This window comes from Oncorhynchus gorbuscha, linkage group LG13 (genome assembly GCF_021184085.1).
Source record: "Oncorhynchus gorbuscha isolate QuinsamMale2020 ecotype Even-year linkage group LG13, OgorEven_v1.0, whole genome shotgun sequence".
NCBI lineage: Eukaryota > Metazoa > Chordata > Actinopteri > Salmoniformes > Salmonidae > Oncorhynchus > Oncorhynchus gorbuscha.
In genome coordinates this window covers 95,286,653-95,312,270 of record NC_060185.1, presented here as the reverse complement: position 1 = coordinate 95,312,270, position 25,618 = coordinate 95,286,653, and the positions used below count along the sequence as shown (strand labels likewise).

The window sequence follows — 25,618 nt, the reverse complement described above, 5'->3', positions numbered from 1 at the left end:
CCGCTCTGCTCTGCCGCCTGCTCTGCTCTGCCCCACTCTGCTCTGCTCCGCCCCGCTCTGCTCTGCTCTGCCCCGCTCTGCTCTGCGCCCCGCTCTGCTCTGCTCCGCCCCGCCCCGCTCTGCTCTGCTCTGCTCTGCTCCCGCTCTGCCTGCTCTGCCCCACTCTGCTCTGCTCTGCTCTGCTCCACCCCGCTCTGCTCTGCTCTGCCCCGCTCTCTCTGCTCTGCCCCGCTCTGCTCCGCCCCGCTCTGCTCCGCCCCGCTCTGCTCCGCCCCGCTCTGCTCTGCTCTGCTCTGCCCCGCTCTGCTCCGCCCCGCTCTGCTCTGCTCTGCCTGCTCTGCTCTGCTCTGCCCCGCTCTGCTCTGCTCTGCCCCTCTCTGCCCGCTCTGCTCTGCTCTGCCCCTCTCCGCCCCTCTCTGCTCATCCCCTCTTTGCTCTGCCCCGCTCTGCTCTGCTCCGACCCACTCTGCTCTGCTCCGACCCACTCTGCTTTGCTCTGACCCGCTCTGCTCTGCTCCGACCCGCTCTGCTCTGCTTCGACCCACTCTGCTCTGCTCCACCCCGCTCTGCTCTGCCCCACGCTGCTCTGGTCTGCCCCACGCTGCTCTGCTCTGCCCCACGCTGCTCTGCTCTGCCCCACTCTGCTCTGCTCTGCCCCACTCTGCTCTGCTCTGCCCCTCTCTGCCCCACTCTGCTCTGCTCATCCCCTCTCTGCACTGCCCCTTTCTGCTCATCCCCTCTCTGCACCTCCCCACTCTGCTCTGCTCTGCCCCACTCTGCTCTGCACCGCCCCACTCTGCTCTGCTCTGCCCCACTCTGCTCTGCACCGCCCCTCTCTGCTCATCCCCTCTCTGCACCGCCCCACTCTGCTCTGCTCCACCTCCCTTACCTCTGATTTACATATATTTCCCTGGGCTGCTGTTATATTTTAGGGTACTTCGCATTTGGCACATCTCTTAAGGAATCATAAGCCTCAGACCAAACCCTAGCATTCAAATGAGCCTTGCTTTTGCCTTTTGCTTTCCTCTCTGCCTCACACTCACAAAGCCTTCAGAGCCTCCACAGTAAAGACGCCACTTCTCCAGCACGCAACCAATATCTGGGCTTATTTAATGAGGTCTTATTATTCTGTAGTGTAGTGGCACTCTTGGGGGATACATGGCCTACTATTTCAGTATGAAAGTGAACAGCTGATTAAACCCAACATTTATCTGTTAAGCTGATGACTGTCAAATCAAAGACTCTATGTTTGGTTTTCTCTGTCTGTCAGACATGCTAGTTTTTTTTCAGGTGTGTCAATCAAAAAAGCTTAGCGTTGCTTTAATCCATTGGTCCTCAGCAAATACAGCTGGGCAGAGTTCAATTAGTAGCGTGGCCGACTTGATTCTCCCTCAAGCATGCTATTACTCTGCCACCAGCCTTTCTCACTTAATATTCTCATTTAACACTGGTTCCCACCATTCCACTGCCTCAATTATACTTTTAAGTGGAACATTAACCCAAATAAGGTTAAAGTTTTTTTGGGGACATTAGTACAAGATAGCAAAGGGAGGTATAATCTGTCTTCGTTTTTCCCTCTTTCTGGGAAGTAAAGATAGATTTCATTTGGTTGATAGTTTCTTGGCCAGACTTCAGTTCTCTACTTCCTCTCTGAGGTATTCTTCCTCAATATTCAATGCTGATGACATTAATGCACATGTGACTTTTCTTGTGTGGTTCATTCTTCCGGCTCCCTCCCGCTGCTACCCATCACCCTCCATCTTATCAACAAAGGTACAGTGGTACGGGGGAGTGGGAGTGGAAACAGTAGGTGGCTTTAGAAAATAAGTTATGAATTACCTGTCTGGTGTGGATTTGCCCAGAAGTCTTGAATCCCCCCTGACAGCTGCACTCTGAGACCGAGTACGGGTCTGAGCTGGTGGAGGAGCACTTGGAGTGCGAGTCACAGCCCACCACAAACGTGTTGTCTAGCGGGAGCTCCTGAATCACGTGGTGTTTATTGGGCGCCATCGGGGTCTCTGGTTTGATTTGGAAGGTTGGCTGGGGGGAGGCAGACTTGTAATGCTTGGCTAAGTCTGGGCTGTCAGGTTTGAAGGTGGTAGGCGTAGTGGCCCAGTTGTATTTCCCCATGGTCTGCTCATCTAGCTCCACAGGCAGGTCCAGGGTTCCATTAATGTGCTCCTGGCTGGGATCATCAGGCTTGGATTCTTCTATGGTGACAAAGTTCAAGAGGAGGCTCTTAGGGGATCTCTTCTTTTTCTTCTTTTTCTTCTTGATTTGACGGTTCTCCTGGTTGGGCGACACCCACTCGCCGCTCTGCTTGCCCTTCTGCACCACTTTGTGCCTGGGCGTCTGACGGCAGCGCACCAAGGCCGTCACGAAGATGACTAAGATAACTGTCATAGTCCCAGCTATAATAGCGATGACAACAATCACGTATCCGTTGGCTTGGGGTGTGACCTCACTGTCTCCCACGTTACGGTCCAATGGAGTCTCCAAGCTCTTACGTAGCTGCTCTTGAATGAACGTAGCGTTGGATACAGTCTCGTTAATGAACAGGTGAATGAGGGCGATTGCGTGTAAGGACTCTGGCTGGCCCAGGTCTTTGACTTTCACCACTAGCCTGTGTAAACCCTGATCGGCTGAGACTATCTTCTCCTGCAGAGTTATATTACCAGTTGTTTTGTCTATGGCAAACAGCCCTCTTGGTGATCCCCCAATGATGCTGTACTGCAGCTCAGCATTCATGCCAGTGTCATTGTCTATAGCGAACACCCTGGTGACCACAGACCCAGGGCTGGTGGTAGACTGGACCAGATCGTAAGAGTAGTTGGACGAGGGGATAACAAAAACGGGTCGATTGTCATTGACATCCACAACGTTTATGGTGACCTTGGCATATGAAGTGCTGGGTGGTTGCCCTCCGTCTATAGCCTTCACCATAAAAGTGTATGAGCTCTGCTGCTCTCTATCAAACGTGAGGTTGGGTTTGATTACACCGGTCTGGGGATCAATAAGGAAATTGTCTTTTCCATTCAGGATGGACAGTGTTATGACGGAGTTGTCACCTGCGTCAGAATCTGTGACGGTGATCAGGCCCACGGTCCCGTACAGAGGCAGGTTCTCAGGCACATAGAAGTTATACTCAGGATGGGTGAAAGCTGGGCTGTTGTCGTTGAGGTCCTGCACTATTAACCTCACTGTGACATTGCTCTGCAGGGAAGTAGACCCATTGTCCCTCGCCATGACAGTGAACGAATACTTCTCCTGCTTCTCTCTGTCCAGGCGTTTGCCAACGGAGAGGATTCCTGACCGTCGATCTATGTTAAATCCATCAGGAGCGTCAGGGCCAAGAGAATAAATAATCTCTGCATTATGTCCGCTGTCGGCATCCGTGGCACTGATCTTTATGAGCTGCGTGGATGGATCATTGTTCTCTGGTATGGACAGCTGAATCTCAGGTTGAGGGAAGATGGGAGCGTTGTCATTCTCGTCCTTAATTTTTATTAAAACCATCGCTGACGTGTTCAAAGGAGGCTTCCCTGAATCCGACGCTACTATCTTAATTGCATATTCCCTGGTTGTTTCGTAATCTAAGGGGGCCGCAGTCTCCAGCAGGAACTGGTCATTAAAGACTGGCTTTAACCTGAAAGGAACGTCATGGTCAGTGTAACAAGTCACTTTGCCGTTCAGATCCGAGTCCTTGTCCGTCACTGTAATTAGGGCTATTTTTGTGTTGAGAGGAGCATTCTCTGACAGTAGAACCGTTCCATTTACAAGGTTCATTATATACCGAGTGTCTATGGACGGAACGTTGTCATTAATGTCCGTTACGTTGACGATAACCGTAGCTCTGGAGGGAGTGGAGCTGCCGTCGCTGGCCAGGACGATGAGTTTGTGGACCGGAGTGGCTTCTCTGTCTAAGGGCTGCTTGACAGTGATCAGCCCGGTGGTGCTGTCTATGGAAAAATGCCTCTTGGTGGATGAGGAGATCTGGTTGGAGAAGGAGAAGTGGATCTGGGCGTTGGAGCCGAGGTCTGCGTCTGTGGCATGGAGTTGGGTGACGGAGGTTCCAATGGGGGCGTTCTCAGGGATGTTCACCTCCACCTCACTGTCCTTGAAGACCGGTCGATTGTCGTTGACGTCGGAGATGGTGACCTGGAGGATGGCCGTGCTGGACTTGGGTGGCGTTCCTCCGTCCTCCACCTTGATCTTCATGACGAAGGTGTCCTTCTGCTCGCGGTCCAGGCTCTGCTGGACGATCAGCTGAGGCCATCTGTCTCCCTCTGGGGTCTCGATGATGTCTAGGCCAAACTCACTTACACTCTGTATAGACAGGGAGAAGAACAAAGATCATTTGTGAGTTTCAGTCATTTTTTACTGGACTACATGAAACTACTGTGCTGTCCTGTACATCCTGGCCTATGTTACTAATTACTTAGCTATTCATCAGTGTGAGGGTGTATGCATTCATAGCCTGATTTCTGGTCATTTCACCTGAACATTACTATCTTATATGACATGTGATACACTGCAATAGCCTACTAGTGGTCATGTAAGCTGGCACTAGACTCACACAGCTGGTTTCCAGAATCAACACAAATAAGCAGTAGTTTGTTTTAGTTTCAACAGATGTTTGCTCTCTCTGCAGCAAAACACTTTGGGGTGAAAGTACTTTAATTGTATTAGCAACGGTGGGAAAAAGCACCCAGCTGCCAGACTTGAGTAAAAGTAAAGATATATTTATTTAAAAACGTAAAAGTAAAGATATATTTATTTAAAAACGTAAAAGTAAAGATATATTTATTTAAAAACGTAAAAGTAAAGATATATTTATTTAAAAACGTTAAAGTAAAGATATATTTATTTAAAAACAAAAGTAAAGATATATTTATTTAAAAACGTAAAAGTAAAAGTGAAAGTCACCCAGTAAAATACAATTTGAGTAAAAGTCTAAAAGTATTTGATTAACAAGTAACAAGTACTTATATGTGTCAGTGTATGGAGAAAATGTATGAAAAGTACATGATTTTCTTTAGGAATGTAGTGAAGTAAAAATACAAGTAGTCATCAATATAAATAGTAAAGTACAGAAAAAAAATATGTAAGTAGTGCATTGAAGTATTTTTTACTTAAGTACTTTTTTCATACATTTTCTCAAAATATAGGCTAAATCCAGATGGAAAATATTGATTTATTAAGGAAATACTTAGTCCTATGTAAACAATGGATGCTGACAGTGAGTTAAACAGTTATAACCAAAAAAAATGCAATTGGTGAAGGTTTAGCGCTTTTTAAATCTATTTAAAAAACAAGAAACTGGCAGATGGAATGTACACATATAACAGAAGACGAATGACACACAATGACATCAAACCATGATCAAGGTCCTTGGAATGTAATTATATTGGAGTCATATCGGAGTGACCCGGGGCAGCGTAGCCTAGTGGTTAGAGTGTTGGACTAGTAACCGGAAGGTTGCAAGTTCAAATCCCCGAGCTGACAAGGTACAAATCTGTCGTTCTGCCCCAGAACAGGTTCTTAACCCACTGTTCCTAGGCTGTCATTGAAAATAAGAATTTGTTCTTAACTGACTTGCCTAGTTAAATAAAGGTAAAAATATATATTCATTAACTATCATAGTACATTACTGCTCACTGCCACCCTTCAGCAGATTCTTCTTGTACTATATGCTGACCATCCATTTCAGATTACAAAGTGACACTGGTGCTTTTTAATGAAGTACTCGTTTTAGCCCTCTGCCCTCCTCAGTGCAACTCCTCTGCTTTAAGTAACATTGCATTTCATTTTTACCTTACTATCTTGCGTTTACTTTGGAATAGGGGAGACAGCTCACAAAATGTCAAGTTCATATGCGAGAGAGACAGTTGAAAGGGAAGCCATAGAGATAGCCTATTTAAATGCACTGCCAGACCACCATAGATTAAGGAGACAGAGAGACTCCACATTAAAAAAGCTTTTCACCCAAGGAGTGCCAAATCAGTAGGCCACAGTGATGCCCGAGGAAAATGAAAACAAATGCATGTAATCCCCATGAGAAACTGACTCTGACTGTTCAAAGTAATTGCCTTCCCCACAAAAATGTAGCACTAATATTTATGATTACAGATCAGCTATGCGGTAAAGATGGGTCCTGGCATATTTGCCATCATTATGATTTAGAGAGAGAGAGAGAGAGAGAGAGAGAGAGAGAGAGAGAGAGAGAGAGAGAGAGAGAGAGAGAGAGAGAGAGAGAGAGAGAGAGAGAGAGAGAGAGAGAGAGAGAGAGAGAGAGAGAGAGAGAGAGAGAGAGAGAGAGAGAGAGAGAGAGAGAGAGAGAGAGAGAGAGAGAGAGAGAGAGAGAGAGAGAGAGAGAGAGAGAGAGAGAGAGAGAGAGAGAGAGAGAGAGAGACCTAAAGAACCTAAATGAGACCCATGCATTTTAAGAAACAAAGAGGGTCTTTGAAGGTCTTTCAGTCAGAAGCAGTTTCATGCAAAAACAAGAAAAAACAGCCTCTTTAAAGAGATAAGCTTCATGCAGCACATAATGTTGTAAGAGATTACTCTGTCTAGGCACAGCTATGAAACGAGATTAAGATACATACATTCTGACTGTGAACGGTACAATTTAGACCAAAAGTGTTCATTTGACTACCCAGTATGTTTAGAACCAGTATAGTTCCTGTATCAATATAGTAAGGACCATGGCAGAGGGAAGAAGGAGGCCATTACTATGTCCTGGTAGCTGCAGCAGAGACATGGCGTACACAGGGTTGTTGTTGGTGTTGGGGTTTCACTTGATGTGAATATTGTCACCGGTCTGAAGCACTGCCAAGTGACAGAAGTCCCTTAAGAAACTAAAATCACCGCTGCCTGAATGAGGATGGTTACTTTATGGCGAGTAGCTATAAACTATATACACGACTGGACAGCAAGAACAATGACCGTCCAATAACACTGAGTTCTAGAAGAAGATCAGTCCTAGAAGAAGATGAGTTCTGTAAAAGATGAGTTCTGTAAAAGATTAGTTCTAGTAGAAGATGAGTTCTAGTAGAAGATGAGTTCTAGTAGAAGATGAGTTCTAGTAGAAGATGAGTTCTAGTAGAAGATGAGTTCTAGTAGAAGATGAGTTCTAGAAGAAGATGAGATCTAGAAGAAGATGAGTTCTAGTAGAAGATGAGTTCTAGTGAGTTCTAGTAGAAGATGAGTTCTAGTAGAAGATGAGTTCTAGAAGAAGATGAGTTCTAGTAGAAGATGAGTTCTAGAAGAAGATGAGTTCTAGAAGAAGATGAGTTCTGTAGAAGATGAGTTCTAGAAGAAGATGAGTTCTAGAAGAAGATGAGTTCTGGAAGGAGATGAGATCTAGAAGAAGGTGAGTTCTAGTAGAAGATGAGTTCTAGTAGAAGATGAGTTCTAGTAGAAGATGAGTTCTAGAAGGAGATACGTTCTAGAAGAAGATGAGTTCTGGAAGAAGATGAGTTCTGTAGAAGATGAGTTCTGTAAAAGATGAGTTCTAATAGAAGATGAGTTCTAGAAGAAGATGAGTTCTAGTAGAAGATGAGTTCTAGTAGAAGATGAGTTCTAGAAGAAGATGAGTTCTAGAAGAAGATGAGTTCTGTAGAAGTTGAGTTGTAGTGGAAGATGAGTTCTGTAGAAGATGAGTTCTAGTAGAAGATGAGTTGTAGTGGAAGATGAGTTCTGTAGAAGATGAGTTCTAGTAGAAGATGAGTTCTAGTAGAAGATGAGTTCTAGTAGAAGATGAGTTCTAGAAGAAGATGAGATCTAGAAGAAGATGAGATCTAGAAGAAGATGAGTTCTAGAAGAAGATGAGGTCTAGAAGAAGATGAGATCTAGAAGAAGATGAGTTCTAGAAGAAGGTGAGTTCTAGTAGAAGATGAGTTCTGTAAAAGATAAGTTCTAGAAGGAGATGAGTTCTGTAAATGATGAGTTCTAGAAGAAGATGAGTTCTAGTCGAAGATGAGTTCTGTAGAAGTCGAGTTGTAGTGGAAGATGAGTTCTGTAGAAGATGAGTTCTAGTAGAAGATGAGTTCTAGTAGAAGATGAGTTCTAGAAGAAGATGAGTTCTAGAAGAAGATGAGTTCTAGAAGAAGATGAGTTCTGGAAGAAGATGAGTTCTAGAAGAAGATGAGTTCTAGAAGAAGATGAGTTCTAGAAGAAGATGAGTTTTAATAGAAGATACGTTCTAGAAGAAGATGATTTCAAGTAGAAGATGAGTTCTGTAGAAGATGATTTCTAGTAGAAGATGAGTTCTATCAGAATATGAGTTCTAGAAGAAGATGAGTTCTAGTAGAAGATGAGTTCTGTAGAAGACAAGTTCTAGAAGGAGATGAGTTCTAGAAGAAGATGAGTTCTGGAAGAAGATGAGTTCTGTAGAAGATGAGTTCCGTAGAAGATGAGTTCTGAAGATGAAGAACAAGATGAGTTCTAGCAGAAGATGAGTTCTAAAAGGAGATAAGTTCTAGAAGAAGATGAGTTCTAGTAGAAGATGACTTCTAGAAGAAGATGAGTTCTAGTAGAAGATGACTTCTAGCAGAAGATGAGTTCTAGTTCTAGTAGAAGAGATAGAAGAGATTTTCAGAATATGAGTTCTAGAAGAAGATGAGTTCTAGTAGAAGATGAGTTCTGTAGAAGACAAGTTCTAGAAGGAGATGAGTTCTAGAAGAAGATGAGTTCTGGAAGAAGATGAGTTCTGTAGAAGATGAGTTCCGTAGAAGATGAGTTCTAATTGAAGATGAGTTCTAGAACAAGATGAGTTCTAGCAGAAGATGAGTTCTAAAAGGAGATAAGTTCTAGAAGAAGATGAGTTCTAGTAGAAGATGACTTCTAGAAGAAGATGAGTTCTAGCAGAATATGAGTTCTAGAAGAAGATGAGTTCTAGTAGAAGATGAGTTCTGTAGAAGACAAGTTCTAGAAGGAGATGAGTTCTAGAAGAAGATGAGTTCTGGAAGAAGATGAGTTCTGTAGAAGATGAGTTCGTAGAAGATGAGTTCTAATTGAAGATGAGTTCTAGAACAAGATGAGTTCTAGCAGAAGATGAGTTCTAAAGAAGATAAGTTCTAGAAGAAGATGAGTTCTAGTAGAAGATGACTTCTAGAAGAAGATGAGTTCTAGCAGAATATGAGTTCTAGAAGAAGATGAGTTCTAGTAGAAGATGAGTTCTGTAGAAGACAAGTTCTAGAAGGAGATGAGTTCTAGAAGAAGATGAGTTCTGGAAGAAGATGAGTTCTGTAGAAGATGAGTTCCGTAGAAGATGAGTTCTAATTGAAGATGAGTTCTAGAACAAGATGAGTTCTAGCAGAAGATGAGTTTTAAAGGAGATAAGTTCTAGAAGAAAGATAGTAGAAGATGTTCTAGAAGAAGATGAGTTTTAGAAGAAGATGAGTTCTAGAAGAAGATGAGTTCTAGAAGAAGACAAGTTCTAGAAGATGAGTTCTAGTAGAAGATGAGTTCTAGCAGAAGATAAGTTCTAGAAGGAGATGAGTTCTAGAAGAAGATGAGTTCTAGAAGGAGATGAGTTCTAGAAGAAGATGCGTTTTAGAAGAAGATGAGTTCTAGAAGGAGATGAGTTCTAGAAGAAGATGAGTTCTGGAAGAAGATGAGTTCTGTAGAAGATGAGTTCCGTAGAAGATGAGTTCTAATTGAAGATGAGTTCTAGAACAAGATGAGTTCTAGCAGAAGATGAGTTCTAAAAGGAGATAAGTTCTAGAAGAAGATGAGTTCTAGTAGAAGATGACTTCTAGAAGAAGATGAGTTCTAGCAGAATATGAGTTCTAGAAGAAGATGAGTTCTAGTAGAAGATGAGTTCTAGACAAAGAAGGAGATGAGTTCTAGAAGAAGATGAGTTCTGGAAGAAGATGAGTTCTGTAGAAGATGAGTTCTAATTGAAGATGAGTTCTAGAACAAGATGAGTTCTAGCAGAAGATGAGTTCTAAAAGGAGATAAGTTCTAGAAGAAGATGAGTTCTAGTAGAAGATGACTTCTAGAAGAAGATGAGTTTTAGAAGAAGATGAGTTTTAGAAGAAGATGAGTTCTAGAAGAAGACAAGTTCTAGAAGATGATGAGTTCTAGTAGAAGATGAGTTCTAGCAGAAGATAAGTTCTAGAAGGAGATGAGTTCTAGAAGAAGATGAGTTCTAGAAGGAGATGAGGTCTAGAAGAAGATGAGTTCTAGAAGATGATGAGTTCTAGTAGAAGATGAGTTCTAGTAGATGAGTTCTAGTAGAATATGAGTTCTAGTAGAAGATGAGTTCTAGTAGAAGATGAGTTCTAGTAGAAGATGAGTTCTAGTAGACGATGAGTTCTAGAGGGAGATGAGTTCGAGAAGAAGATGAGTTCTAGAAGGAGATGAGTTCTAGTAGACGATGATTCTAGAGGGAGATGAGTTCTAGAAGAAGATGAGTTCTAGTAGAAGATGAGTTCTCGTGGAAGATAAGTTCGAGAAGAAGATGAGTTCTAGAAGGAGATGAGTTCTAGAAGGAGATTATTTCTAGTAGAAGATGTATATTCATGGAGTGATTCTTTGAACATGAAGTAGTAATTACTAAGAACTCCACATTCGTTTAGTGAGTAACGATTTGACCATTGACCAAGCTGACATTAAAATAACTGTACTACGACTTTTCGATGAAATTCATAGGACTGACTTTACCACTTCAATTCAGTGAATCATAATATATTGGCCCTTCTTACAATATGGTTGTTAAATCTTAGTGTAGACTTTAGTATCTGGGACTTTGGCACTGTGCTTCCATCCAGTCAATGTCATAAGTGCTCCTAAAGATGATTTATGAGCCAGACAGATTATTCCCCACCTGTCTCATTTTCACACATTTAGAACATTTCAATCAGTTTCAGAGAGCTATAACTAACTATCTATAATGACTGTTTATTTTTACTTCAGTGAATTCAAATTAGGCTGTTGGATTGTGAAAACATTTAGGGCAGGCAAACTTACTGTAGAAAAGGTTAAGAATATGAATCACTGGGCCCTAAGGTGCAGTGACAATAACCTTTAAATAAAATACAAAACTGTACAGTTTAAAAAGAAAGCAGATACTTCAGCTTCACCCAGACTGGACTCCTAAACCCTGGTGATGAAGCATTCATCTACCATTGTAGATCACGTGTCTATAGGGACCATATATCTAGAGTCGCCTCCAAAATGATTGACATCCTTGATAAAAATTAGCATATAAAATACATATTTTTTATAATGATGCAATTGCTAAGAGAAAGAGATTTTGTTTAACAAGTAATGTTTATTTTTTTCCCAAAATCTAGGTTTAAATATATTTGCCGTCCATGTTTTCAATACTTTGTACACCCTCCTCTTACAAGGATGATGTCACTGAACATTTTTCTATAATAATTTATGACATTTTTACACTCTACGCGCTTCAGCACTCAGCGGTCCTGTTCTGCGAGCTTGTGTGGCCTACCACTTTGCAGCTGAACCGTTGTTGCTCCTAGATATTTTCACTTCACATTAACAGCACTTACAGTTGACCGAGGCAGGTCTAGCAGGTCAGAAATTTGCCTAACTGACTTGTTTGAAAGGTGGCATCCAATGACAGTGCCACATTGAAAATCACTGAACTCTTCAGAAAGGCCATTCTACTGCCAATGTTTGTCTATGGAGAATGCATGGCTGTGTGCACAATTTTATACCCCTGTGGGTGTGGTTGAACTAGCCGAATCGACTAAGTTGAAGGGGTGTCCACATACATGTGTATATAGTGTATGTGTAGAGATCTATAAATTAAACATTTATGTAGATATATAACATCTTGTTAATGATGTTAGTCGTCCAATCACAACAATCAAACGTTCCATCTCTGTAGCAAACAATGATGTAGAGCCGCAGTTGGCTGATATTGGGGGAAGCTGACTGAAATCGCCTCACTGCAGACTCTTTCAATGTTTCAGATTGTCATCTGACGCATCTTTGAATCAAGTTGATGAGAGGAGACTGGGATTGAATCACGTTGATTACCTGATTAAACCTAGAGGAGACTGGGATTGAATTACGTTGATTACCTGATTAAACCTAGAGGAGACTGGGATTGAATCACGTTGATGACCTGATTAAACCTAGAGGAGACTGGGATTGAATTATGTTGATTACCTGATTAAATCTAGAGGAGACTGGGATTGAATCACGTTATTGAACTGATTAAATGTAGAGGAGACTGGGATTGAATCACGTTGATGACCTGATTAAACCTAGAGGAGACTGGGATTGAATCACGTTGATTACCTGATTAAACCTAGAGGAGACTGGGATTGAATCACGTTATTGAACTGATTAAATCTAGAAGAGACTGGGATTGAATTACGTTGATTACCTGATTAAATGTAGAGGAGACTGGGATTGAATCACGTTATTGAACTGATTAAACCTAGAGGAGGCTGGGCTTGAATCACGTTGATTACCTGATTAAATCTAGAGGAGGCTGGGCTTGAATCACGTTGATTACCTGATTAAACCTAGAGGAGACTGGGATTGAATCACGTTGATTACCTGATTAAATCTAGAGGAGACTGGGATTGAATCACGTTGATTACCTGATTAAACCTAGAGGAGACTGGGATTGAATCACGTTGATTACCTGATTAAACCTAGAGGAGACTGGGATTGAATCACGTTGATTACCTGATTAAACCTAGAGGAGACTGGGATTGAATCACGTTGATTACCTGATTAATTCTAGAGGAGGCTGGGCTTGAATCACGTTGATTACCTGATTAAATCTAGAGGAGACTGGGATTGAATCACGTTATTGAACTGATTAAATCTAGAGGAGACTGGGATTGAATTACGTTGATTACCTGATTAAATGTAGAGGAGACTGGGATTGAATCACGTTATTGAACTGATTAAATCTAGAAGAGACTGGGATTGAATTACGTTGATTACCTGATTAAATGTAGAGGAGACTGGGATTGAATCACGTTATTGAACTGATTAAACCTAGAGGAGGCTGGGCTTGAATCACGTTGATTACCTGATTAAATCTAGAGGAGACTGGGATTGAATTACGTTGATTACCTGATTAAATCTAGAGGAGGCTGGGCTTGAATCACATTGATTACCTGATTAAACCTAGAGGAGACTGGGATTGAATCACGTTGATTACCTGATTAAATGGAGAGGAGACTGGGATTGAATCACGTTGATTACCTGATTAAACCTAGAGGAGACTGGGATTGAATTACGTTGATTACCTGATTAAATCTAGAGGAGACTGGGATTGAATCACGTTATTGAACTGATTAAATGTAGAGGAGACTGGGATTGAATCACGTTGATGAACTGATTAAATCTAGAGGAGACTGGGATTGAAATATGTTGATGACCTGATTAAACCTAGAGGAGACTGGGATTGAATCACGTTGATTACCTGATTAAACCTAGAGGAGGCTGGAATTGAATCACGTTGATCACCTGATTAAACCTAGAGGAGGCTGGAATTGAATCACGTTGATCACCTGATTAAACCTAGAGAAGACTGGGATGGAATCAAGTTGATGACCTGATTAAACCTAGAGACTGGGATTGAATTATGTTGATGACCTGATTAAATCTAGAGGAGACTGGGATGGTGCTTTGAATATATCAGCCTTTCATAGCTATGCTAATGGTGGTGGATGGGCCGACGGGCAAGGCTATTTATCATTGGCTATATCATCCCTTTTATACAATACGGATGGAAGTCTCCCTTGCCACCGGCCATGATCTGATGCATATCATTTAGACAAAACCAGCACAGAATTGTTTGTTTCCTCTTGTCAACCTCTGGTGGAAGATAATGTGTCAAAATCAGAAACAAATGAAATCTGGAAGCGCTTGACAGTAAGCTGAACACAGGCAGTGAGCTGAACACAGGCAGTGATCTGAACACAGGCAGTGAGCTGAACACAGGCAGTGAGCTGAACACAGGCAGTGAGCTGAACACAGGCAGTGAGCTGAACACAGGCAGTGAGCTGAACACAGGCAGTGAGCTGAACACAGGCAGTGAGCTGAACACAGGCAGTAAGCTGAACACAGGCAGTGAGCTGAACACAGGCAGTAAGCTGAACACAGGCAGTGACTGGGCTGAACACAGGCAGTGATGAGCTGAACACAGGCAGTGAGCTGAACACAGGCAGAGCTGAACACAGGCAGTGAGCTGAACACAGGCAGTGAGCTGAACACAGGCAGTGAGCTGAACACAGGCAGTGAGCTGAACACAGGCAGTTAGCTAGCTGAGCTCTTTGTTTAATTGTCCATTCTGCAGCAAGCAGCATCCAATGAAGAACATTAATCAATTATGAAATGCCAATTTGAGTGATTTGAAGAGAGAGCTCCTACATGTTGAATCTATTGCAGTGTTACGGCATAACTGGCATCTGTAAATGAACATACTGTATAAATGAACTCTGGCGTTACACATTTTCAACATTTCTCTTTGTTTTCTATGACAGGCAGAACCTAATTTTTCTACCATCTGCTCATAATAGCCTGGCAAACAAGTTAGATGTGTACATTTTTAAACAAAGACGAGTTGTTGCTCCAAATCCACACACCGAAATAAAGACTTCCTCTTTCTTTCAACACCAAGTTTATCTGGCTCTCATATAGCAGGATATTGATCTACACAAGGTGATCCCGACAACGCCCGCCCACAACAAATGCTGTTAAGACACACTGAAAATCCTCTCAAAATAGGAACGATTCGCTTTCCTGCAGTGGGGTTTCAAATCTCTTTCAAATTCTTGGAGAAAAATAACATTTGGAGAAGTGTAGAACCCAAAACAACCTAAATCAATACCGATATCCCTTGAGCCTGACCTGCATCACACGGTCAAAGTCTCAAATGGAACCATATTCCCTATATAGTGCACTACGTTTGACCAGAAACCGATATGGAATAGGGTGGCGTTTGCGACACAGTCTGGGTCTGAGGAGGAACCTGTAAAGAGGTACGCTTTAAGTGATAAAATGTGTTCCTAACGGAAGAGACTCCTGCATCCATGCATGGCATTACTTTCCCCTGACCTTGGACGTGTTCTTAGAACACCTTTGCGTCATTCCAAGACGACGTAGCAGTTCCAACCCTGACGCTGCTAATGGTAAACATTCCATTTTAGAATCCCAGAATTCAAAGGTTGCTATGGATGACACTGCTACACTCATTATTAAGGTGGCATTACTGGTTTCGAAAAGGTGTTATAGATGCCTTATTTTAGGCCTATACCACTTTCAAGTAAAGGGTTACTGACCATTATGTGTGATATCAAACAGACTATATGGGGTGGTATTGTGTATTAGCCCTCCATATGAAAAGACAGAGCCAACTTGGTTTTGAATTAAGGTGGCTGTCATATCTCATCTGTCCTTTCTAATATCAGCTAGCCTACAGTATATGTCTGTCAGCTGAGGGGATAGAACTGGCCTACTGTGATGACACACAGGGGTAGCAGTTTCAGCTTGATGTCAGGGACAAAACAGGAGCACTGTGGTAGTAAACTATTATTCTGTATGGAGCTCCACAGACAAATCTCTGAGGACCATACAAAGATAGTCCAAGGGGTGGATTAAAGACCAGCAGCTATTCTAGGAATGCTTTTGCACAAACCCCTAAAGAACTAAACTATGCTCTGTACTGTAAGACTGTATAGTGCACTTCTAAAATTCACTTGAATTAATGTCCTCATGGGTACTGTACCTCTATGTTGTATTTATGTTTATGGACTGCTTTTCAGAAAACCTCTTTTGAATGAAACGGATGGGTAGAAAATACAAAACAGACATATTTCCCCAAGGAAGATAAGATATGGAACTGAATTTAAATAAACAAGAGAAAAAAAGCAAGGATAGGAAATCTAAAATCAAATAAAAATAAGTGAGGCAAGGATATGAAACAGCTTTAATATACATGAGAGGAGATAACACTCCAAATGAGAAGAGGAGAGGAGATAACAGGAGGAGATAACAGTCATGAAAGGAGAGGAGGAGAGGAGATAACAGTCATGAAATGAGAAGAGGAGAGGAGATAACAGTCATGAAAGGAGAGAAGGAGAGGAGATAACAGTCATGAAAGGAGAGGAGGAGAGGAGATAACAGTCATGAAAGGAGAGGAGGAGAGGAGATAACAGTCATGAAAGGAGAGGAGGAGAGGAGATAACAGTCATGAAATGAGAAGAGGAGAGGAGATAACAGTCATGAAAGGAGAGGAGGAGAGGAGATAACAGTCATGAAAGGAGAGGAGGAGATAACAGTCATGAAAGGAGAGGAGGAGATAACAGTCATGAAAGGAGAGGAGGAGATAACAGTCATGAAAGGAGAGGAGGAGAGGAGATAACAGTCATGAAAGGAGAGGAGGAGATAATAGTCATGAAAGGAGAGGAGAGGAGATAACAGTCATGAAAGGAGAGGAGGAGAGGAGATAACAGTCATGAAAGGAGAGGAGGAGAGGAGATACCAGTCATGAAAGGAGAGGAGGAGATAATAGTCATGAAAGGAGAGGAGAGGAGATAACAGTCATGAAAGGAGAGGAGGAGAGGAGATAACAGTCATGAAAGGAGAGGAGGAGATAATAGTCATGAAAGGAGAGGAGAGGAGATAACAGTCATGAAAGGAGAGGAGAGGAGATAACAGTCATGAAAGGAGAGGAGAGGAGATAACAGTCATGAAATGAGAAGAGGAGATAACAGGCATGAAAGGAGAGGAGGAGAGGAGATAACTGTCATGAAAAGGAGAGGAGATAACAGGAGGAGATAACAGTCATGAAAGGAGAGGAGGAGATAACAGTCATGAAAGGAGAGGAGGAGAGGAGATAACTGTCATGAAAAGGAGAGGAGATAATAGTCATGAAAGGAGAGGATGAGAGGAGATAACAGTCATGAAAGGAGAGGAGGAGAGGAGATAACAGGAGGAGATAACAGTCATGAAAGGAGAGGAGGAGATAACAGTCATGAAAGGAGAGGAGGAGAGGAGATAACTGTCATGAAAAGGAGAGGAGATAATAGTCATGAAAGGAGAGGATGAGAGGAGATAACAGTCATGAAAGGAGAGGAGGAGAGGAGATAACAGTCATGAAAAGATAGGAGGAGATAACAGGCATGAAAGGAGAGGAGGAGAGGAGATAACAGTCATGAAATGAGAAGAGGTGAGGAGATAATAGTCATGAAAGGAGAGGAGGAGAGGAGATAACAGTCATGAAATGAGAGGAGGAGAGGAGATAACAGTCATGAAAGGAGAAGAGGAGAGGAGATAACAGTCATGAAAGGAGAGGAGGAGATAGAACAGTCATGAAAGGAGAGGAGGAGAGGAGATAACAGGAGGAGATAACAGTCATGAAAGGAGAGGAGGAGATAACAGTCATGAAAGGAGAGGAGGAGAGGAGATAACTGTCATGAAAGGAGAGGAGGAGATTATAGTCATGAAAGGAGAGGATGAGAGGAGATAACAGTCATGAAAGGAGAGGAGGAGATAATAGCCATGAAAGGAGAGGAGATAACAGTCATGAAAAGATAGGAGGAGATAACAGTCATGAAAGGAGAGGAGGAGAGGAGATAACAGTCATGAAATGAGAAGAGGAGAGGAGATAACAGTCATGAAAGGAGAGAAGGAGAGGAGATAACAGTCATGAAAAGAGGAGGAGAGGAGATAACAGTCATGAAAGGAGAGGAGGAGAGGAGATAACAGTCATGAAAGGAGAGGAGGAGAGGAGATAAAGTCATGAAATGAGAAGAGGAGAGGAGATAACAGTCATGAAAGGAGAGGAGGAGAGGAGATAACAGTCATGAAAGGAGAGGAGGAGATAACAGTCATGAAAGGAGAGGAGGAGATAACAGTCATGAAAGGAGAGGAGGAGATAAAGTCATGAAAGGAGAGGAGGAGAGGAGATAACAGTCATGAAAGGAGAGGAGGAGATAATAGTCATGAAAGGAGAGGAGAGGAGATAACAGTCATGAAAGGAGAGGAGGAGAGGAGATAACAGTCATGAAAGGAGAGGAGGAGAGGAGATACCAGTCATGAAAGGAGAGGAGGAGATAATAGTCATGAAAGGAGAGGAGAGGAGATAACAGTCATGAAAGGAGAGGAGGAGAGGAGATAACAGTCATGAAAGGAGAGGAGGAGATAATAGTCATGAAAGGAGAGGAGAGGAGATAACAGTCATGAAAGGAGAGGAGAGGAGATAACAGTCATGAAAGGAGAGGAGAGGAGATAACAGTCATGAAATGAGAAGAGGAGATAACAGGCATGAAAGGAGAGGAGGAGAGGAGATAACTGTCATGAAAAGGAGAGGAGATAACAGGAGGAGATAACAGTCATGAAAGGAGAGGAGGAGATAACAGTCATGAAAGGAGAGGAGGAGAGGAGATAACTGTCATGAAAAGGAGAGGAGATAATAGTCATGAAAGGAGAGGATGAGAGGAGATAACAGTCATGAAAGGAGAGGAGGAGAGGAGGAGATAACAGTCATGAAAGGAGAGGAGGAGATAACAGTCATGAAAGGAGAGGAGGAGAGGAGATAACTGTCATGAAAAGGAGAGGAGATAATAGTCATGAAAGGAGAGGATGAGAGGAGATAACAGTCATGAAAGGAGAGGAGGAGAGGAGATAACAGTCATGAAAAGATAGGAGGAGATAACAGGCATGAAAGGAGAGGAGGAGAGGAGATAACAGTCATGAAATGAGAAGAGGTGAGGAGATAATAGTCATGAAAGGAGAGGAGGAGAGGAGATAACAGTCATGAAATGAGAGGAGGAGAGGAGATAACAGTCATGAAAGGAGAAGAGGAGAGGAGATAACAGTCATGAAAGGAGAGGAGGAGATAACAGTCATGAAAGGAGAGGAGGAGAGGAGATAACAGGAGGAGATAACAGTCATGAAAGGAGAGGAGGAGATAACAGTCATGAAAGGAGAGGAGGAGAGGAGATAACTGTCATGAAAGGAGAGGAGGAGATTATAGTCATGAAAGGAGAGGATGAGAGGAGATAACAGTCATGAAAGGAGAGGAGGAGATAATAGCCATGAAAGGAGAGGAGATAACAGTCATGAAAAGATAGGAGGAGATAACAGTCATGAAAGGAGAGGAGGAGAGGAGATAACAGTCATGAAATGAGAAGAGGAGAGGAGATAATAGTCATGAAAGGAGAGGAGGAGAGGAGATAACAGTCATGAAAGGAGAGGAGGAGAGGAGATAACAGTCATGAAAGGAGAAGAGGAGAGGAGATAACAGTCATGAAAGGAGAGGAGGAGATAATAGTCATAAAAGGAGAGGAGATAACAGTCATGAAAAGATAGGAGGAGATAACAGCCATGAAAGGAGAGGAGGAGAGGAGATAACAGGAGGAGATAACAGTCATGAAAGGAGAGGAGGAGATAACAGTCATGAAAGGAGAGGAGGAGAGGAGATAACTGTCATGAAAGGAGAGGAGGAGATTATAGTCATGAAAGGAGAGGATGAGAGGAGATAACAGTCATGAAAGGAGAGGAGGAGATAATAGCCATGAAAGGAGAGGAGATAACAGTCATGAAAAGATAGGAGGAGATAACAGTCATGAAAGGAGAGGAGGAGAGGAGATAACAGTCATGAAATGAGAAGAGGAGAGGAGATAATAGTCATGAAAGGAGAGGAGGAGAGGAGATAACAGTCATGAAAGGAGAGGAGGAGAGGAGATAACAGTCATGAAAGGAGAAGAGGAGAGGAGATAACAGTCATGAAAGGAGAGGAGGAGATAATAGTTATAAAAGGAGAGGAGATAACAGTCATGAAAAGATAGGAGGAGATAACAGCCATGAAAGGAGAGGAGGAGAGGAGATAACAGTCATGAAATGAGAAGAGGAGAGGAGATAACAGTCATGAAAGGAGAGGAGGAGATAATAGTCATGAAAGGAGAGGAGGAGATAACAGTCATGAAAGGAGAGGAGGAGATAACAGTCATGAAAGGAGAGGAGGAGATAACAGTCATGAAAGGAGAGGAGGAGATAATAGTCATGAAAGGAGAGGAGAGGAGATAACAGTCATGAAAGGAGAGGAGAGGAGATAACAGTCATGAAAGGAGAGGAGAGGAGATAACAGTCATGAAAGGAGAGGAGAGGAGATAACAGTCATGAAAGGAGAGGAGAGGAGATAACAGTCATGAAAGGAGAGGAGGAGATAACAGTCATGAAAGGAGAGGAGAGGAGATAACAGTCATGAAAAGATAGGAGGAGATAACAGCCATGAAAGGAGAGGAGGAGAGGAGATAACAGCCATGAAAGGAGAGGAGGAGAGGAGATAACAGTCATGAAATGAGAAGAGGAGAGGAGATAACAGTCATGAAAGGAGAGGAGGAGAGGAGATAACAGTCATGAAAGGAGAGGAGGAGATAATAGTCATGAAAGGAGAGGAGGAGAGGAGATAACAGTCATGAAAGGAGAGGAGAGGAGATAACAGTCATGAAAGGAGAGGAGGAGAGGAGATAACAGTCATGAAAGGAGAGGAGGAGATAATAGTCATGAAAGGAGAGGAGGAGAGGAGATAGCAGTCATGAAAAGGTGATGGGAATGACTGGAGATCATCATCGCTGCTATATGTGACAAACATTTGGCTGGTCATTTTCCAGGCATGAACAATTCAGGACATTTCAGCGGGGGAGGCTTTGGCACAGAAATAACTCATTCAAAATGCAAATTGGTAATCAAGTCAGACATGAGCAGCAAGGAAACTGTTAATTTTCACACAAAGCAAACTTAATATGAGACAACCTGTGACTTGTCTCATTATCATCTCACATCGAGCTCCTAAAAACATCATCGTGTCGCCGAGATGAGACAACCTTTTCCAGAGCAACCTTTTCCCGTACCTGCTTGTTATAGAAGACTATCTGCTACAGCCTTTACATGTGTTTAGTCCTTGTTATAGAAGACTATCTGCTATAGCCTTTACATGTGTTTAGTCCTTGTTATAGAAGACGATCTGCTACAGCCTTTACATGTGTTTAGTCCTTGTTATAGAAGACTATCTGCTACAGCCTTTACATGTGTTTAGTCCTTGTTATAGAAGACTATCTGCTACAGCCTTTACATGTGTTTAGTCCTTGTTATAGAAGACTATCTGCTACAGCCTTTACATGTGTTTAGTGCCACCTCCGCATAGCAAATGGTGTGCTGCATCTCCTCTCAAAAACTGTAAGAATTAGAATTCACAAGCAGGCTTCAGATAATCTGCAATATTCATCTTCCTCCACGACGTATTGAGTATTGTCTAGACTATGGATGGAGAATGCATGACATTATCCTACTTTCTGTTTTTAGGCCGACTTCATTAAGGCAACTGAGAAAATTGCGCTGCGATTTAATAGAACATCAATTAGATGATAAAGAAGAACGGTGGGTTCTGCATGAGGCACTTATTAGCATAATACAGTACGGTCCTTTTCTCGGCAATAATCTACAATGTTCCCCACATTTAACCTTTTTTTCCTGGGATTCGGAGGAATATGCTGCATCTGCAATTTCCTAGAGGGACTTTTGTTGTTATGGTTTATAGCAGAACTACACCTTGCTTTTCACTTGCTACACGTAATGACATAAAGCCCTTTCAAAGAAAGCATGGTGGTTTCTCAGTGGCCCTAAGGCTCTGTTCTGATTTAAGCGTGGAAACGTTGCTCATACAGTCTGACAACAGAGAACAGCTCTACTAACACACGGCCTTATGGGTTCAACTAAATGCAGGTGAACAGCAGTGATACTGGGAGGGGTGGTACTGTATGCAGGTAGTACCTAGTACATCTACCTCATCTCTTCTGCTCTTTTGAATTCTGGAATATTTTTAAATGATTTAAACTAGCGTTGACAATCTTCTGGAGTTAGCAATTTGTGTAACTGTTTTTCAAACAAATAAGAATGAAAACAAACCATTTTTAAGAATACAAACTATTGATCTTAAGGTCAAGCACACAAGCAGTGACAGTCACTCGATACTGATTGAGAGAAGTGTGAGCTCACCTTGACAAGTTCATAGTGTTGGATCCCATTGATCCCCACATCTGGGTCAAATGCAGAGGGCACGGGGTACCGGGTGTTGATGGCAGTGTTCTCTGGGATGGAGATGTTTATTACGGTGGACTGGAAGAGTGGAGCGTTGTCATTGATGTCCTCAATCAGGAACCGGATCTTAACCAGACGGAAGATCTCGTCAGGCAGAACGGCGACCTCGATCTCGTAGAAGCAGCGCTTCTCGTTGAATACTCCCGAGCAGAGCTTCTCTCGGTCGATGCGGTGAGCCGTGGTGAAGATCTCCCCGGTGTTGGCCTCTACCCTCACCAAAGGCACATCGCCCGTTTTGTAGACGGGCTTAAACTGCAGTGGCGAGGACAGCTTGAAGTCAGGGTCAAGGTTCAGGTCCAAGTCCTTCCGTAGGTTCCCGATGCGGACATTCTCGGGCTGCTCCTCCCTCACCGTGTAGTCCTTCTCTTGGGCCCAGGACAGCAAGACCAGGCAGGTGAGTAACACCACCAGCACATGAGCATGACCTGCTAAGTCCATAATCAGAGAGGGTGGGAGTATTTTTTTCTTAAGGCTGCAACTCTGTCACTGGGGTAAAGAGAGAAAGAGAGAGAGAGAGAGAGGGAGAGGGAGAGGGAGAGAGACAGAGAGAAGGAAAGAGAAAGAGTCATGTCTCTGCAAAAGTTACATGACACACAGGTTACGTCTGAAAAGCGCACCCTATTCCCTGTATAGTGCACTACTTTTTGGCACCCTATTCGCTGTATAGTGCACTACTTTTTGGCACCCTATTCCCTGTATAGTGCACTACTTTTTGGCACCCTATTCCCTGTATAGTGCACTACTTTTTGGCACCCTATTCCCTGTATAGTGCACTACTTTTTGGCACCCTATTCCCTGTATAGTGCACTACTTTTTGGCACCCTATTCCCTGTATAGTGCACTACTTTTTGGCACCCTATTCCCTGTATAGAGCACTACTTTTTGACAAGAGCTCTATGATCAACAACAGTGCACACTTTAGGGAAGAGGGTTTCACTCAGACCCATGTATTCTGACAGTAATTAGTATGATTGTCCCTTATGGAGAGGGTTGAACGTGACCTATCAACCTAACTAGCTCTGAGCCTGCATCCCTCCAATGTCTTTGAGAGCAAATTAACAGACATTTTACACAATTAACCTTTGATGACACCCCGTTGAACACAAAGACACGAACAGGTTATTAGTTGCCATATTCCATCAATCCGTTACATTGCAGTAATCAACCAATTCATATTTTCATCGCAGGGAGGGTGTGTGTGTGTGTGTGTGTGTGTGTGTGTGTGTGTGTGTGTGTGTGTGTGTGTGTGTGTGTGTGTGTGTGTGTGTGTGTGTGTGTGTGTGTGTGTGTGTGTGTGTGTGTGTGTGTGTGTGTGTGTGTGTGTGTGTGAATCAGAGGAGATCATCATTGGCGTAGTCGATACACAAACTTGTATGAATGTTTTTTGATGAGTTTAGCTAGTGTGAGGCATTACGTTTTTTTGTACATGAGTTGACCTTGCGGTGTCATCGGGTTTGAAAGATATGCATTCTGGGAATCAGTCAGATCGGTACGAGCAGGAAACATGGCGAAACCGTGTGTACTGTATATGGGCTATGGTCCTATTTAGGATGCAGACTACATCTATCTTGCAGTGTGGTGGATAGGTGTTACTGCGTGTGCAATAACCTTCATTTTAATGCACAACCATAGATTAGAAATACACTTTAACAGCAAATTAACTTAAAAGTCTCATTTGTTGAGTATCTGGAACAAACAAAAAAATGTAAATAAAAAAACAGGAATGTGAACGATTGCGTGAATGTCCAGCCATTTGAAAACAACATGTTCTGCATAACAATTCATTGACGCATTACGAAAGCCACCATGTCTCACATTAGGATATAATTATATTATCATAGAATATAATCCTAAAATGAAATCATTACCATTAGTTAATCGAGTTTTCTCTGACATGCTACATGTATTGTTATAAGACAGAAAGGAAGTGCTCTGTCTGTTCTCTCTCTCTCTCTCTCTCTCTCTCTCTCTCTCTCTCTCTCTCTCTCTCTCTCTCTATCATTAAGCCCATGGTAAATTAGTAAATAGTCAACAGTAAAAAGAATAACACCCTATGGTTTCCAGCACCATCTGACAGTATTCATAAATCAGTGTTTTCTTATTTTATGCCAGTTTACTTGGTAGATAGTTCCACCAATTCTATCATGGGCTTTGTGTGCTAAAACCTGCCTGGAGGGCAAAGGTCCCTGTTGCCAAAACCAAACTAGGCCATCCAAAAAGGGAGCATGGAGATATGATGACAGTCGCTCTGGTTCTTATAGCAAAAACAACTTTCAGGTTATTTGGATTAGAATTTACGGTAACAACTATACTTTTTTGATTTAATTTCAGGTCTCTTTTACAAGGGAGACCAGGACCAGCGGGGATGTACAGTTTGTTTAATTAGTGCATTATCATGCAGCTGTGATGCGTTCTACGATGTGACATGGGGACCCGTCTCTGCTTAGGTATGTAGCGCCCCTCATTGCTGGCTCAGTAAGACACATTTTTTATGTAACTTTAGTATCAAAAAATATTCCAAAATTGTGTAAAGTTTCCTGCCAAATTGTGTAAAGTTTCCATTTTTGACCCATTTCCACGGATCCCTTGTCTTGCAAAAATACTATTATCATTGGTCAACAAACAGCTATGTCACTATCTATCTGTAAATTGTGTTCTTAATGTTAATTAATCTATCTGGATTCAGATCTAAACATAGCACCACTACGGCTACCATACTTGTTGTAAATTATATTGCAAATGCCTTAGATGAAATAATGAATAATACTGCCATGTTTGTAGCCTTGTCAAAAGCTTCTGATACTGATTCTGATTAATAAGCTGTCCTCCATAGGGTTGGGTAAAGACGTATGTCAACGGTTTCTTAATTATCTCAATGACAGAATTCAGGACATCAAGGTAGATGTGGTCAAAATAGGAGTTCCTTGAGTTTACATAAAGGGGTGCCCCAAGGTTCGATCCTCGGCCCACTACTGTTTACAATCTAAATAAATAACATTGATAATGCTGTAAAATAATGTTTTATATTCAGATGATACAGGTTTGTACTCAATTGCTCCATCAGTGGGCCAAGACTTCTCACATTTTGAAGTTGGATTTTTATTCAACTGCAGAGGTCATGGATCTAAAGCTAGTGCTAAATGTAAACAAAACAACATGAATACTTTTTTTATAGGTCCCATAACCCAGATTTAAATGCATTTTTAATGACTAGTTTGAACGGTACACAAATTGAGCGAGTACCTTCCTAGAAATATATTGGTATCTTCCTTGACGACAAACTGTAATTTAAAAAACATGTCACTGAGCTGGTGAAGAAGTTGAAGTTCAAGGTTGGTTTATTTTACAGAAATAAGGTAGGTTTATTACTGGTGATGGTTCTAGAACTCACCATTGTTCCCTTAGGTTTATTACTGGTGATGGTTCTAGAACTCACCATTGTTCCCTTAGTTTTATTACTGGTGATGATTCTAGAACCCACCATTGTTCCCTTAGTTTTATTACTGGTGATGAT

The 25,618-nt window shown here is 42.3% G+C and overlaps 1 protein-coding gene across 1 annotated transcript in view; it reads right to left on the bottom strand.

The window, feature by feature from the left end:
- Positions 1 to 25,618, bottom strand: part of LOC123993753 (protocadherin-11 X-linked-like) — a 47,548-nt gene that overhangs the window by 12,192 nt on the left and 9,738 nt on the right. The window contains exons 2-3 of the mRNA XM_046296206.1: positions 22,003 to 22,590; positions 1,840 to 4,326 (exon numbers count right to left, since the gene is read on the bottom strand). Coding sequence (XP_046152162.1) covers positions 1,840 to 4,326; positions 22,003 to 22,542 — 3,027 coding nt within the window. The 5' untranslated portion in view covers positions 22,543 to 22,590. The remainder of the gene's footprint in view (positions 1 to 1,839; positions 4,327 to 22,002; positions 22,591 to 25,618) is intronic.